The sequence below is a fragment of the Schistocerca serialis genome, chromosome 2 (assembly GCF_023864345.2).
Source record: "Schistocerca serialis cubense isolate TAMUIC-IGC-003099 chromosome 2, iqSchSeri2.2, whole genome shotgun sequence".
In the NCBI taxonomy this organism is placed as follows: domain Eukaryota; kingdom Metazoa; phylum Arthropoda; class Insecta; order Orthoptera; family Acrididae; genus Schistocerca; species Schistocerca serialis.
This window is the reverse complement of record NC_064639.1, coordinates 376,288,052-376,305,498: the sequence shown is the minus strand read 5'-3', so window position 1 is coordinate 376,305,498 and position 17,447 is coordinate 376,288,052. Positions and strand designations below refer to the sequence as shown.

General features: G+C 41.1%; 1 protein-coding gene across 9 annotated transcripts in view; it reads left to right on the top strand.

Annotated features, from left to right (window-relative positions):
- Positions 1 to 17,447, top strand: part of LOC126457194 (sodium bicarbonate cotransporter 3) — a 989,834-nt gene that overhangs the window by 729,843 nt on the left and 242,544 nt on the right. For all 9 annotated transcript variants that reach the window (XR_007585444.1, XM_050093289.1, XM_050093286.1 and 6 more), the window contains one exon: positions 14,398 to 14,536. Coding sequence is in view for 8 of the 9 variants with exons in the window: in XM_050093289.1 (XP_049949246.1) it covers positions 14,398 to 14,536 (139 nt within the window). In the remaining variant the exon portion in view is untranslated. The remainder of the gene's footprint in view (positions 1 to 14,397; positions 14,537 to 17,447) is intronic.

Here is a 17,447-nt window from a genome sequence, read left to right as displayed (position 1 = left end):
TCGATAATAAGCGTAGGTGTCACACTCTGCCAAAAGGTTTTTGAAAGTCAAGAAGTATTGTATCTCTCTGATTACCATCGAGAAGGGAACGGAAGTTAGTTTCATGTTTCCACATTTCCAGGCGGGGTTTGACAGCGTTCCTCACAAGCGGCCTCTAACAAGTTGCATGTTTATGAAGTAGTGTCTCAGCTGTGCAACTGGATTCGTGATATCCTGTCAGAAACGTCACAGTTCTTAATAACTGACGTCAACTCATCTAATGAAACCCAAGGGATATCTATTGATTTCCAAGGAGGTGTCTTAAGCCCCCTATTATTCTTCATCTTCATAATCGGTTTAGGAGACGATTCACAAACACTCTAACATATTATTTGTAAATGATGATGTCATTTGCTACCTAGTAATGTCATCAAAAGATCAAAACGAATTGAACACTGATTTGTACAAGATATCTGCATTATAAAAAAAAAGTAGCAGTTGATCCTAAACAAACAAAAAATTGAGAGCTCCTCCACATGAGCAGATCTCTGTTACACGTTAAATACCTAGGGATTTTAATTACGAACATCGTAAATTGCAATCAGCACGTAGAAAATCTTTTGTGGAAGGAGATCCAAGACACTGCTGTGATGGCAGAGCAATTAGAAGATGCAACAGGTCTACTAAAGAGACTGCCTATATTACACTAGTCCGTCTTCTTTCGGGGTGCTGTTGCGCATATTGGGATCCTTACCCGACAGAATTGGCGGAGGACATTGAAAAAGTTCGAAGACTGCCAGCTCGTTTTGTATTATAGCGAAATAGAGGTCACCGATATGATAAGCGACTATTGGTTGCAGTCGTTAAAACACGTCGTTTTTCGTTCTGGTGAGATCTTTTCATGAAAGTTCAATCCCAGTTTTTTCGTCCGAATGTCAGAGTATTTTAGTAACTCCTACCTACAAAGAAATAAATGACGGTAGTGATAACATAAGAGAAATTAGAGCTCTAATGGAAAGGCTCGGGTGTTAATTTTTCTTACGTGCTATTAGATTGTGGAACGGTCGGGGAATAGTAGGGAAGTGGTACTATGAACCTTCTGACATTCACTTAAATGTGAACTGCAGGATAATGATTAGCTGTAAGAAAAGTGAACTAAGGGTTAAGCTAAGCATGATCGATACGTTCGGAATCCTTGGTGCATCAGTGTCGTAACTTCAAGAACATAAATTTCAGCGGGATGTTAAACGTAAATCTATCACAAAGAGTACCCTGATGCAGTCTATACTACCGTTTAGGCTTTCATTCTGTAACGCATACTTATGACTGTAGCATAGCAAGATATTAGGTTTCCTCTCAGACTTCTTTCAAGACGCGAACCGCGTCGAGTGCTGGAAATTTTGCTACGCTGACCGCGTGCTCGTAATAATTCTTCCAGCTGCAATCTATTTCTCGTTATATTATTAAATTCTATCTCGGCCCTCGGTCGCCAGTGTTGCCATTTAATATGAGTCCCGTAAAGCTAGGACGGTATTATACTAATTAATCGCATGGCCCTCTGCTCTCATCTAGAAGACTCCTGGAGACTCGATCGTGTTTTTAACGAGAGGCAGGGAAATAAACATAGCCTGGTAATTTACGAATAAGTTGAACTCACAGACTCTAAAATATAAACCAACTACGTAAAATAACACAAGATATATTAACAGTTGGAAGTTACTTTGATTGTAACCTCGCAGGACCGAGTGAGGTTTGAACACTGAACGTTTAGATTTCCAGTCTGACTCTTACTCGCTTAGCCATCGACTCAACGCAGTAAAGTGTCGTTATATTTGGAGATTGCAATGGCATAATGGAATATGCGGTACACGTCTTTCGTGGGTTTGCAGATAATGAGATACTCGTTCTTCCAGTAGTGTCCACTCTTTAAAATCTACTGCCCCGTACTTGGATTTGCCGTTATAACTAAACGTATGTTACTACACTACTTCGCTGTTCGTTCTAAGGTTTCTTGAAATACTTTTAGTCAACTATTCATTGTACTGAAACTGGAATAGAATTTACGATGACATTACATTAGTTATTTTTTTTTTAGGCAACGTTGCCGCTTTCGTGAAGACTTCCGTTTTCCTGTGTAATGCACCTAGGTAGTGTTAATCACGCTGTTCAGCTGGCTTTATTGGATATCCCGAATGTTTCAGTACAGTAAAGATATGAGATCCATAGCTTTTACATAACTTTACGGCATGACACATCTGGCCAAGTATATTGAGGGTGACGAGGAGTGGAAGTGGGGTCAAAAGTCTGATTTCACTGAAGCGAAGTCTGAAAAAACTAAAATGGCTCCAGTTGTTTCGAGATAAAGAAACAGAGAAGACGGTAATGATTTCTAATGCATTAACTACGAAAATATCAGCTCATCGCAAGACCCACTATTACGTAGGAAGCAGCATCTAATGAAAGAACGGAATATATGTTATGGCACCAAAAACAAACTATAGCCAATAAAAATTATTCTCATATCGCTATGATTTGTCATCCACCTCATGGACAAGAGAATCTTATCATGCTTAAAACAATAGACTCAGTATCCTTGACACTAATCTCGATTTCTGTGTGTCTTAAAAGCAGCTACATGCTGTAACATTCTACTTGAATCGCTAAAGTGAGTATGGCACAACTGCAGTTACACTGACATCGATAGTAGTAGTAGTAGTAGTAGTAGAGAGTTTTTGGGCGCACGACAGCAAGGTCTTCAGCGCCCGCTCAGTAACATAGTGAGACAGGTTGACATCGATAGATTTGGTTGTAATTTATAACATTAGAAGCCAAGATCGCATTGTGTGAAACAGTTTACTTCATGACCAGTTTCGACAGTAACTAGCTGTCATCCTCAGATCTCTCAGAAATATAATTACACATCAGTGTCGTCGACATACTGAGAACGTGCTTCAGTTACAATAACACAACTCCTCACTGGTTTGTCAAATATATAAAACTTGCTAAATAAAATATCCATAGCTGGTTCTTCAGGAATACAGGACGATTCGGTTGTGATGACTGACTTACATGTACGTATCCCAAGGGCTAGGTTAGGTTGAGAGGTGATAATTCGGTTGTTGTTAGGTGAAGTCAACGAATGTGAATGCCAAATAAAGGTTGTGGCAACAGATTGACCTGTACCGTGACCTAATTATTACGCGCACACTATAGCCGGCCGCGGTGGCCGTGCGGTTCTAGGCGCTTCAGTCCGGAACCGCGAGACTGCTACGGTCGCAGGTTCGAATCCTGTCTCGGGCATGGATGTGTGTGATGTCCTTAGGTTAGTTAGGTTTAAGTAGTTCTAAGTTCTAGTGGACTGATGACCTCAGATGTTAAGTCCCATAGTGCTCACAGCCATTTGAACCGCACACCATATTAGGCGGTCGATTTGGGCCGAATGCTGTTGTACTGTACTCATTATGGTTGCTCGTCATTCGATATGAAGTGGTAGTACAAAATTCTAAGACATTTCCAGGGGCAGATTTGGACTCTGACCACAATCTAGTGGTTATGAACTGTAGATTAAAATTGAAGAAATTGCAAACAGATAGGAAATTAAGGAGGTGGGACCTGGATAAACCGAAAGAACCAAAGGCTGTTGAGGTTTCCAAAGGGAGCATTATGGAACGATTGACAAGAATAAGGGAAATGAATATAGTGGAAGGAGAATGGTAGTTTTGAGAGATAAAATAGTGAAGGCTGCAGAGGATCAGATAGGTAAAAAGACGAGGCCTAGCAGAAATTCTTGGGTAACACAAGAGATATTAAATTTAACTGATGAGAGGAGAAAATATAAAACTGCAGTAAATGAAGCAATCGAAAGGGAATATAAACCTCTAAAAATGACTGATAGGAAATACAAAGCAGGAATGGCTACAGGGCAAATGTAAGGCTTTAGAAGCATATATCGCTAGCGGAAAGATAGACACTGCCTCAAGGAACATTAAAGAGGCGTTTGGAGAACAGACAAGCAGCTGTATGAATATCAAGAGCTCAGATGGAAAACCAGTCTTAGGCAAAGAAGGGAAATCAGAAAGGTATAAGGACTACATAGAGGGTCTATACAAGAGGCGAAGTTGAAAGCAATATTATATAAATGGAAGAGGACGTAGATAAAGATGAGATAGGAGGTAAGATACTGTTTGAAGAATTTGACAGAGCAATAAATGCCGAAGTCGTAACAAGGCTCCGGGAGAAGACAACGTACCGTTATAGCTACCCATAGGCTTAGGGAAGAAATCCATAACAAAAGTCTTCAATCTGGTGTGCAACATGTATAAGACAGACGAAATACCCTCAGAGTTCAGGAAGAATACAATAATTCCTATTCCAAAGAAAGAAGGTGCCGACAGATGTTAATATTATCGAACTGTCAGTTTAATAAGTCATGGTCGCGAAATACTAACACGAATTCCATACAGAAGACTGGAAAAACTATATAAGCCGATCTCGGGGAAGACCGATTTAGATTCCGAGGACATGCAGGAGCACGCGAGGCGATACTGACCCTACTACTTCCCTTAGAAGCTGGGTTAAGGAATGGCAAACATACGTTTACAGCATTTGTAGACTTTGAGAAATCTTTTGACAATGTTGACTGGAACACTCTCTTTGAAATTCTGAGGGTGGTAGGGATAAAATACAGGGAGCGAAAGGCTATTTACAATTTGTACAGAAACCAGACGGCAGTTGTAAGAGTCGAATGGCATGAAAGAGAAGCATTGGTTGAGTAGGAAGTGAGACAGCAAAGGACTTGGGAGAGCAATTTAACTGAATGGACAGTGTCTTGAAAGGAGGATATAAGATGAACATCAACAAAAGTAAAAATAGGATAATGGTATGTAGTCGAAATAAATAACCAGGTGGTGCTGAAGGAATTTGGTCAGAAAACGAGACACTTAAAATAGCAGATGAGTTTTGCTACTTGGGCTGCGAAATAACTAAGGATGACCGAAGCAGAGAGGATATAAAATGTGGACTGGCGATGGCAAGGAAAGCGTTTCTGAGGAATAGAAATTTGTTAACTCCGAATGTAGATTTAAGTGTCAGTAAGTCTTTTTCCGAAAGTATTTGTATAGAGTGTAGCTGTGGATGGAGATGAAATATGGACGATAAACAGTTTAGACAAGAAGTGAAGAGGAACTTTTGATATGTGGTGCTACAGAAGAATGATGACGAATGGCTCGGTAGAACATGTAACTAATGAGGAATACTGAATACAACTGGGGAGCAAAGAAATTTGTGGTGCAACCTGAATAGAAGAAGGGATCGGTTGATAGAAAACATTCCGAGACATCAAGGGATCACCAATTTAGTACTGGATGGAAGTGAGGCGGGGGGGGGGGGGGGGGGGGGGGAGGGAATCGTAGAGGGAGACCAAGAGATGAATACAGTAAGCAGATTCAGAAAGGTGTAAACTGTAGTAGTTAGCCGCAAATGAAGAGGCTTCATAGGGTACAGTAACATGGAGAGGTGCATCAAATAAGCCTTTGGACTGAAGACCGAAATGACTACAATAACAGTAGTAAAAAATACCACACCCACTTCGCGTGTCTGTAACACAGATGGACAGAAGTAATTGTAGCTATTGCATTAGAAAAAGTTCTAACGAGAAGCCATTTTTGCCAGTGATGATACGCAATGCATTGCTTCATTGGCGAATTCGCACGTTGTTTCAGCAAATCAGCAAGCTACCCCAAGGAATAATGCATAATTTCAGTTTATAGGAATCATTTTGATAGTATCACGGAGTGTGTCCTCACTCACCAACACGGATCAGCATCTTGCAGTCTCATAGAACTAAAAAGAAATAATGGATTACATGGTCTTCTAAAGTAGATGCCGTCACCATCGATAAATAATTTCCTACAGTCATTCTCCGACCATTCTGATCTCACAATGACAATACCGTACTCACAGTACTGATGTCGATATTTCATTCACTGTGCATGTTAGTACCAGCCGGAATCGTTAGTCACCCTTCCGTACACATTCTGAATTCTGACACCTTTTTTCTTCTTGCACTTTTTAAATAGATTCGTACTATCAAGCACCACTTCTCTGATTATAGTGTAGAGTTATAGAATACTAGTAAAATCTATAGTTTATAGCAGAAGAAATGCACTTTGTAGATTCACTGCTGGAACGGTAATCTCATCCTTCTCAATGCATCATTTAGTGAACTCAGTAGGCATTGCATAAATAGTTACACTGTCGTAGAAGAATGTGCATAAGATTTACATCTCGTCAACGCCGACGAGACAATGTTTATGCTCATAAACTAGGAGACAGAAATGAGTTTTTTTTTTTCATCTTTATCCACCTCGCATGTCAGATAAAAGTTGCTAGAAGCTCTTAGATACTGATAGTACGCAGTAAATTGAGAATTCAGAAGAACCAGGCCCAGCCGAGTACGCTATTGCGGTGAGTATATCAGTAGAAGATACCGGTGCCCCACTGCTGTGCATTTCTCACCTTTCCGAAGACAAGATTGCTATTTACTCTGGAGCTGGACATGTCTATCGTAATCTAACCAGATGCCGCATCTCGGTTGTGTGGAAGATCGACTTAAGAGGTGGTTGCACCGTTCCGCATCTTTAACTAATGCGCACAATACCGCTCATCATCTTTTGAACTGCATGTATTTTTTTGTCTATGCGTAGCACTATGCAACGACGATGAGATTTTCACATTTTTCTAGTTATTTAGAATAAATAACCAATGACACTGACACAATATTTTTGAGCTTCATGTTTCGTCTATTACCTGGCCGTCAGCTGTTTTATATGTTTGCTTTATGTTTTAGATCTTTTGTTGCAGATCATACCAACTACCATACATTTTTGAGAGCTTTGGCTGCTGATTTCGTATAAAATTTCTTAGTACAAATCACTGTAAATACTACTTTTAATTTACATCGCAGATTCAACTAGTGCAAAGTAATATTTGCATGAACAAAAAATAGTTGTTTCAACTGACGTAGACGTATAATTACCACATTTAAAAATAGGAACTACTACATAATCATAGGGTTTTATTAACTTCCGTTTAAAATTTGATTTGAAAGTTGCCATACTAATATAACACAAATTATCCGCCATTTCGTAATTCTCCCCTTTCACAGTCAACATATTAACGTATTCCAACAGATCTGCTCTGCTTACGTCGAATAGATTACTTATGGGACAGAGAAATTACATTAACGTTATACATCTGTAAGTAGACGAGTGTCGGAAACTGGAATACAGTAAAGCAGATTTCTCAAAATTTTGTATCGTTTTTAACTTTATTTTCCATGTAAGGACTCATTTAGATAGGCTCAAAGAATTCCGTACGTGGTTACAGGTTTTCTCGGGAAACTGTAACATGCTCTATTCTATGGCCTATCACAAGTAACTAAATCATAGGAGATACTGTGCCATTGTGAACGTTGCAAGATCACAAAATTACCTCAAAACTAGAAGATTGACTCCCATAAAGGAGCACATTCGTCAGTAGCCTTAGATTTAATGGTGCTAGTAAGATCAACTGCCACAGGAAAATATTTGAGGTGTGTTAAGATTTGATCTCTCATTTACGTCAACCTACGTATAGAGTAAATATAAAATACCGAAAGTCACATGGCTAAACAAATACTAACTCCCTTGTTGCGTTACGTAATACTACATGCTCTGAACAACTAACAAATGAGCACGCCTTGGTCACGTCAAAGACTCATGACATCGTACGAAGAGCACTTCTGGTTCCACGAATTCATATACTTCATCTAAGTGACTGTGTGTGCTGGAAATGGGAGAAACTTCTGACTTAAACAGTGTTAACAAAGGGCAGACTGAAATAACTTAGTAGCTCGAAACACGTTTAACGGAAGTGGCGAGGTTTGTCAAACGAGACTCAGAGCAAATATGGAAGGATGAAAATACCATTCGACATGTCAGTGACGAGCGCGCTGGGGAAACTCTAGCACTGTCCGGCTGTTGCCGAGACACAGACAGCAGCATCAGCAAAATCATTCAGGAATCGAAGCAAATGTGCCGAAAGGCTCTTCTCGCCATCGAGCAATTTCAGTGGTCTTAGGGTAAGTGTCCGTACGACGCCACATTGTTCCTACAAATAAAAACGAATCACATGGAAAAAATAGGTAGACTGTCCATTATTTCAAAGGTAATCGCCATAACTGTTAATACATTTATGTCATGTGAGGCGATGAATTCCTTTATGGAAAAATATTTGTGGTACCTTACGGAACCGTGTCTGTACTCAGACGTGCACTTCTTCGTCCGAAGCAAATCGACAGCCAAGAATGTGTTTCTTCAGGGCTCCCAATGTATGAGAATGGCATAGGTAGACATCGGGAATGTATCGAGGAGGTGCAAGGGCTTCGCAGCGAAACTTATTCAGCAAAGTTGGCACCCCCCTGGCAAAACGTGTGCGGACATTGCCTTGCAACAGAATAATGCCTTCTTGGACTTGATGGCGAGCTTCAATTTTTCAAAAGTCTCACGTGACACGATGCGTTAATTGTGACGCTATGTACCAGCAAGTCAGTGAGCAGCAGACCCTTGCAGTCAGAGAAAAAGGTCATCATCATGACTTTCCTTGGGCTTTGGATTTTTTCGGTGGAGGTGAAACCATGCGCTTCCGCTGTCGGCTCTGACGCCTGCTCTCCGGCTGAAAATGATGACACCATGTTTCATTTCCCGCGGCAGTACGAAACAGGAAACGATATTTTTCACCGTGACACTTCTCGAGGTGCTGCAATGATGTCGACATGCTGTTCAGCTTCTGCTCATCCGTCATATTGTGGAGAACCCACTGCGCACAGATTTTCCGAACTTCAGATGCTCTGCCATGATGGCGTGATAGGTACCGTGACTGACGCCCAAAATGAGCCGAATGTCTTCCACTGCCAGCCGTCGGTCATTTCTGGCGGCAGTATCCACCGCAGCAATGACAGAAGGGGTAATGGCACAATGAGCCTATCCTGGCCGACTGCTGTCTTCCGATGACACCCGACCTTCTCAAAATCGTTTATTCCACACAAACACAGCCGCACGTGATACACTGTGTTCGCCATACACAGCTGATATACGGCTATGAATTTCGCTTCCTTATACTCCACCCACAGTTAAAATGCACAGTACACCTGCCTGGTCCTCTTTCTCGGCCTCCATAGTGAAGTCGGATGCGCACACGACATGCTGACCTCACGTCAATCACGTCTAACAGACAAATGGCACAGCGGTGAGCGTTCGCGCTGCCGTTCCTTTCTGATTCCGAATAGAGTCCACTTCTTTACAAACACACATGCGCCATCAGTGTCCGTGTCATGCTCTTTATGTAGTCTGTCTAGTTTTCATTTGTCTGCCCCTTACAACTGGATGCGAAGCTCCTCTGTGGTAGCTGCCAGTTACGAGGCGTGTTTTTTTTTTTTTTTTTTTTTTTTTTTAAGGAAGGTCCGTTTTGTTGTAGACACTAGTAGTTCGCGCGCACACCGCAACGAGCGCGTGCATCGTGTACTGGCATGCCTCGGGAACAACTGTGCTCAGTTTCAGCTCTGTAGCTAAACTGTGCGATTCTGTTTTGTGCTTTCAAAATGTTTAAGACAATCAACTCGCCCGCCGCGTGTGAGATTCGCTCAGTGATACGGTTTTTGTCAGCAAGGAACCTGTCTGCTGCAGAAATTCACCGACAGATTTGTGAAGTGTACAGTGATATTGTTATGAGTGAAAGCAAAGTGCGTAAGTTGGTACGAGAATTCAAAGATGGCCGTGATAACGTCTGTGATGAGGACCGCTCCGGTCGCCTGTCTTTAATTACAGGCAATTTGGTGGCTTCAGTTGAAGCGAGGATTCCTGGGAACAGGTGCTTCACAATAACAGGTCTCTCAAACGAATTTCCTGACATGTCGAGATCAGTGCTTTACAACATCGTTTTTGGATACCTGCAGTTTAGGAAACTGTGCTCCCATTGGGTCCCGAAACTCCTAACAGAGGGCCACAAAAACCAAAGATTTGAGTGTGTGATGAAGTTCTTGACTCTCTATCATGAAGAAGGTGATGGCTTCTTGAGTCAGATCGTAACTGGAGACGAAACATGGATTTCGCATATCACGCCCGAATAGAAGCAACAGAGCATGGAATGGAAACACACACACACACACACACACACACACACACACACACACACACTCGCCTGTACAGTTGAAGGCCGAACAGACTTTGTCCCGGAGCAAAATCATGGCGTCTGTGTTTTGGAATAGGCATGGTGTTTTGTTGGTTGACTTCATGCAACGAGGAACCACTATCAATGCAGAAGCATACTGCCAAACCCTGAGAAAGCTATGCAGAGCGATTCAAAACAAAAGATGTGGCATGCTGACAAACGGAATTGTCCTTCTCCATGACAATGCAAGACCTCACACTGCAATCAGACCCGTAATTTATTGGACAGTTCTGGCTGGGAAGTTTTAGACCACCCACCCTACAGTCCTGATCTTGTGCCGAGCGATTACCATCTGTTCCTCAAGCAACACCTCAGTGGCAAGCAGTGAACTCTTGGTTATCGGAGCAGGTGACAAGTTTTTATTAAAATTGGCTGAGTGGTATGATACGTGTTTCAACAAACTTGGCAACTATGTCAAAAAATAAAGTATGTACTATCTGAAAATAAATTTACTTTTTTGAAATAACCTTCCGTTGTGTACTTATGTTCAAACGGACCTTACTTAAAAAACACGCCTCGTAGTTGCCTCTCTGTCTCTGCTTGCTGGGGCAGTACAATCTGGTGCTCATGCTGTCGTTGTTAGAATCCATGAAAAATGTATGAGTAACGATAAAAACGCTAATAGACAACAGGGCGTTAGATTTCTCATCCACAGCTATAGAGATAGGAGGCTCTATAGTGACATAAGTGACAGCTGATGATGGAGAACATGTGAGGGGGGAAGACGGAAGTGTATCAGAATCCACAGTTCCATGCACTTCGCCGCAGATAGTAAACAGCAGGAAGCGACCCGTGATTCGCTTTTGTTGACCCAAGGATTTCATAAGATATGACTGCGACAACAATTAGAACATTACCTTTATTTGACTGTGCAACAAAGGAAATGCATGACATTGATAATTGTCCAGTTTGTTTCCAAGGAGAATAACTTCTCGCTGCATGGCACCACCATGGGACATACACAGCTGGCAGTTTCGTGCAGTGGATCAGACTCATGTGTGCTGTCCGGGGACATAATGCAACAGAGGACACTGCTAAGTGGTCATTGCGTCGACACAACCCCCAGACAAACGCCTCTTGTTATGGGCAGTGTCCTCTTTAGCGGGCACGGCATTTCCATGCACATTTATCTGAATTTGGAGGCCAACAGTGAACCGAGAAAGACAGCGTCGAATGTCCAGATGTGAAATCTATCGCGTGTCTGTGGGATGTTATAATGTATCGGTAAGATCACTACCTTGTAGTTTATGTGGACATCTTAGCACCAACTACATAGGGCTAAGAGGAATCGGAGCTAATCTCCGTGCCGAATTTTCGATAACACAGTATTGTGTGGGTGTACTTACTGGAGCCCCGTCTGTCTCCAAATGCAAATCGTAACTGTAATCGAAACTTTTCGGAGAAGTAACAAAGGTTAGAGTTTTACCTCCTGTCTATATCTAAGTCATTAGAGACAGAATTCTGGAATATGTTTTATGCTCATGTCTTATGACATTTTCGGAGAACGAGAATCTACTCTATAAAAATCAACATTGATTCCACAAACAGACATCTCAGGGAAACTCGGCTTGTTCTGATGTGCCATTAGCTTCACAGAGCGGTAGACACCGGCGCTCAGTTTGACACTGTGTTCCTCAGCTTTAGAAAAGCATCTGACACCGTGTCCCCCGCCGCTTAGTGAAATAAATACGAGAATCTGGCCATATTTGCGACTAGATTCAAGATTTCCTTACAGGCGGAAATGAAAGAGCCTCTCGTAATAGCACAAAATCGACACGAGTACCTCAAGGAAGTGCCATAAAGCATCTAGTAATATGTTTCGGAAGCTCTTCAAGGCTGTCCACAGATGATACGGTTGTCTGAAAGAAGGTAGCAATGCCAGAAGACAGTAACCATTTGTAGGAGGACCTGGAGAGGATTGAAAAGTGGTGCAGCGACTGGCAGTTGACCTTGAACGTAAATAATGTGCACAGTGCACTAAGAAAATCAACAACTGTATAACTACACTGTTGATGAAAAATTGCTTGCAACAGTATCTACCATAAAATATCTAGGAGTACCCATCCAGGCGAATAGTAGGCCAAATAGCAGAAAAAGCAGATGCCAGACTGAAATTCATAGGAAGAATCTCGTGGAAATCTAATTAATTCACTAAAGCTTTTTCGACCGATTCTTGAATATTGTTCATCAATCTGGGACCATTGACAGGTCAGACTGATAGAAGAGATGCAGAAGATCCAATAAACAGCCCAGGATCGTTTCGTCCGACGAGAGTGTTACAGAGAGGCTACAAGAGAGGGGTTGAGCATCACGGAGAGGTTTACTTTTGAAATTTCGAGAGAGGACTTTCCGGGATGAGTCTGACAACAAATTGCTTCATTCTACGTATGTCTCGTGAAACGACCACAATGAGAGAATTCGATAAATCAGACCCAATACAGAGGCGTGCCGACAGTCATTCGTCCCACGCACCATTCGCCAGCGGAATAGGAAAAGAGGGTATCAGTTAGTGGCCCTAGAAGTACCCTCCGCCACACACCATCAGGTAGTGATGTAGATGTAGACAGGTATCCAGTGCACTGTGAATAAAACGGGAGAATAATTCAACTGTGGCAGTTTTGTAGAATCCTTGTCGATATTACCCTTGAAACTAAACAGCAAACACGCGGAAAATATTGGTAAGAATTACCAGGTAGGCATTTGAACCCCGCTCCTCCCTAACGAGAGCGCAGCGAATGGCGCGCATTAATTTTTAGATCCCATCTTGGACCAAGACTGGGTAGGAGTGTTTATCGTTACCGCCAGCAAAATCTCTTACACCCATTCCTCTTCGCCAAAAAAAGATTAGATAATGTCGGAACTCTTCTGTCTTAGTAAACAGTTAGGGAGGAAGGAGTTGGTAGATCGTCTTGTTCTTGTTGTAACACCTACGAGCGGAAATGCAGATCAGAACCGGCAACTCGATACAGCTGGATGACACAACGCTGAAGGAAGAATTTCTACAAATCTGGTAGTGTAGTAAAAATAGCTTATTTCGATTTTCCACAGCAGTTTAGATAAAAATGCACATTGCTATTATTTATTCGAAGTCTGTTAAAAGAACCCCTCGCTTCGCTGGAACTGTATATTATTTAATAAGACATTTTATTGGCTAGTATTGTCAAGCGACAACCTAACGGACATTTCCAAGTGATATGTTCATTGATCAAGTATGCTAGTAGCAGATCCTGTACGATCGGCTGTGTATTAATATGCCCCAGCGGTGTTTTCACTTAGTCACACAGTCCTGGAAAAATCTCCAGTTCCCGTGACGAATTCGCTTTCATGTGACCAATGGTGTCGAAATAGCGTCCTTTCAGAACCTATTTTAATTTTGGAAACAAGAAAATTCAGGTAAGGTGAGGTCCTGGAAGTAGAAACGCTGGGGAAACACGATCACCCGATTCTAAGCATATAACTTATTGACACAGCCGAGTAAGCATGTGCGACGTAATGATCAAAAAACCTTGATCTGTCTTGCCACAACTGTGGTCTCTTTCTGTGAATTTCATCGCGACACCTTGCCAAACACAAGCACATTATTGGAAGCTTCTGCACTACACTGTCATTGTTACCTCAAAAGCCAGAGGAAGTAACTTACAATGGTGAAATATAACTTTATTTAGTTTTTATATTGCTGACTTACCCTTAGTAGCACAACGCTACCCCGGAAAGAATATAAGGCTTGTTATGTACACCAAATTCTAAAATAAACTCAGCTGAGTCTGCAAAAGTAACATTACTCTAAACAGAGATTATAATGGCGAATTCGAATAGACTCATATCAAGAAAAATCGAAAGCAATGTGTATATGAGCAAAAAACGCCACGGTTTGTAAAAATTTCAGTTGGTCTACTAAGTTGTACCAACGAACAAACCAGTCCGTTCAGATTCCCATTCCCCGGCCTAGCCGGAGAAATCTCTGGTTATATCCTCCTGCTTCGTGTTTTAATAAGTTACTGTAAATTACGCTGAATTCATTTCAGGCTGAATGGGCCTTCGTGGTCACCGTAGTGACCTTGTGGAAGGGATTTGGGAGGGAATGAGGCAGAGCAGGCTCGGTGGTACACTGTCTCCGAGTCTGGACTGACTTGAGGGCTGGTCTTGTTTCAGTCACGCCTCCGGCGCAACGCGTCCAGTTCATCCTGGGAGAAGATGTGGACGACAACGCCCACGAGCCGCACCCGCTCTTCTCAGAGCTGGGGGAACTCGTCTACGATGGCAACGAGATGGAGTGGAAGGAGACCGCCAGGTAAGTCTGCCTCTGCACCCCCGCTATCACGCGCTCAGATCTGGCTAAGCTTAGTCTAAGGCGGGCAGTTTGAGCCCATGTGAGTTGTTTCTCAAATCTAAACTCTCGTACGTGTACTTAAATTTAACGAAATTGCTTTTATTTTCGTTAAAGAATAATTATTAATTGTTATTGCTTTTAGTTACTTAATTTGCCTTTCTTTAACTTTCTTCTGTAAGTACGAACTTTGTTGTAGAACCTCTCTCTTATTTACGTGTGGTAATAAAAAAATTCACTTTCAAAAGAATTACGTACATTTAAAAATTACGTGAACTCATATTGACTGATTAAGAATATTCAGTTGAGAATTAAGTCCTTTACATCATTCGGCCTTGGCACACATTTTCTAAATGCAGTGGATTTTTTGTTAAATATTTACTGAATTCTATCCCAGCATTAACTATGGAACACAAGAATATCTCTATTAGCAGAAAATGGTTAATTATTGCCAAGCCGACATTTAATTATCACTGATCAAACCTACTTCGCTATACATTTAAGTTATTTGAAAGAACCAAAATTGTTAAATTTCAATGTTAACTAACATTAACTATCCGCCTACGAATGCACAAACGTATAATTAGTTTAAAATCAGGATCACTGTAAAAGAAGAACAATTTCTTAGTTCACTGTTAATTTTTATCTATCTGTTCCCGATTTACGGGTTTGGTTGATTTTCCTTTAGCGGAACAATTTTTCAAATGTGCCGCCGCTGCAAATCGATCGGTCGCGGCACAGCCCAGCAACACCGCTAAAAATGCTGAAAATTCTTTAAAGAAATTTTATAGATGACATGGGCAAGCTAATTTACATTAATAATACACACTTTTGATAAATTCTGATATATTTAGAGCAAACAATAATTCAACTCACATTAATTTGTAACTTCTGCTCTAATGGCGGCTAAACCAAGACAGAGACAAAAGAAGTCTACGCATTCATAAATCGCTTCAACACAGCTTCCTCTCGCATTCAGCCTTACACAGAGAAGACCAAAGAATACGCTGTACATGGTTCTTTTATACTACTGCTGACTATTAACATTTCTTTGTAATTTGACAATATTATTCTCCTCTGGCTAATTTTTACATCTCTGTAATCGCAGATACTGACACATTTCACAATCACATAATAAATATAGAAAAATTACTATACTAAATACAGAGAGAATATTACTACAAAAATATTACGATAATAACAAATGTCTTTTACACAAAATTCAATAATATTTTTTGTTCAATAATTACGGTATATACAACTTGCTCAGAGCGGCGTATATGGTACAAATAAACTCTTGTGCATTAACAGCGTGAGTTTGCCAGGGAACGTTACAACGTGTACTTACTACAGTGGCGGCAAGAAATCCAACACCAACAAATAATTAATGTAGAGTACCGAAATTTTGGGAATACATTTGTCTGGGTAACTTACTTAATAAAATATCTAATACATAAGTTGGACCTGCTTCCAAGAGCGGAATAACACCAGTGTGCAGGGGCTATGGCTGCTGACCAATCGCCGCGTTTGTGTTCGTTTACATCAGTTTTATTCTTACGATGAACGGAGTATAGTCTCAGTGCTACTGGGAAATAGCAGAAATCGTTACAGTTGAACAAAGCTCCAAGGGCCCGATGTAAACCCTGTCAATTGTATACTAAGTTTGCAGCTGAGTTAGCGTCTCTTCTAACTACAATCTGGCATAGATCCCACGAACAAAAGAACGTGCCCAGTTCTTGGCAAAAAGCATCGACAAGAATAGTAGTAGAAGTGATCAACAAAACTGCTGTCAGGTATCCTTGACATCAATTTATTGTAGAATCTTTGAACAAATTCTGAGCTTAAACATAATGACGTATCTTGAACATGGCTTTCTCAGTGCCAGCATTGATTTCGAAAACATCGATCATGTGAAATCCAAGTCGCTCTTTTCTCACATGACATACTGAAAGCTTTGGATATAGGCAGTCAGGTAGATGCAGTATTTCTTGATTTCCGAAAAGCATTTGACTCAGTATCACACCTACGCTTATTGTCAAAAGTACAATCATATGGGGTATCAAATCTGTGACTGGATTGAGGATTTTTTGATAGGGAGGATGCACCATGTTATCTTGGATGCTGTCTCATCGTCAGATGTAGAAGCAACTTCAGGTGCGCCCAGGGAAGTGTGTTGGGACCCTCGCTGTTCATGTTGTATATTAATGATCTTGCCAACTATATTAATGGTAACCTCAGGCTTTTTGCAGATGATGCAATTAATTATAATAAATTACTGTCTAGATGAAGCTGTGTAAATATTCAGTCAGGTCTTGATAAGATTTCAAAGTGGTGCAAAGACTGGCGACTTTCTTTAAATGTTGAAAAATGTAAAACTAAGCATTTCACAAAATGATAAACTACAGTAAACTATGACTATAATATCAATGAACCACTTTGGTACCGGCAAACTCAAACAAATACTTGGGTGTAACTTTTTGTAGGGATGTGAAATGAAATGAACACACAGGCTCAGTCGTAGATAAAGCAGGTGGTAGACGTGATAGAATACTGTGGAAGATTGCTTAGAAATAGCTCGTACGACCAGTCCTAGAATATTGCTCTAGTTGTGGGACCTGTACCAAACAGGACCTACAGAGGATATTGAAAGTACACAGAGAAGGGCAGCAGGAATGGTCACAGGTTTGTTTGATCCGTGGGAGAGTGTCACAGGGATAATGAAGGAACTGAACTGACAGACTCTTGTACCCTGTGCCATGCACCTCATGGTGGTTTGCATAGTATCAAAGTAGAAGTAGAACTTATCGGGCAATCTTTGCTGTAATTGTTGTACAAGTGAACAAACAAATTTCACTCATATTTCTGTTATTTTCTT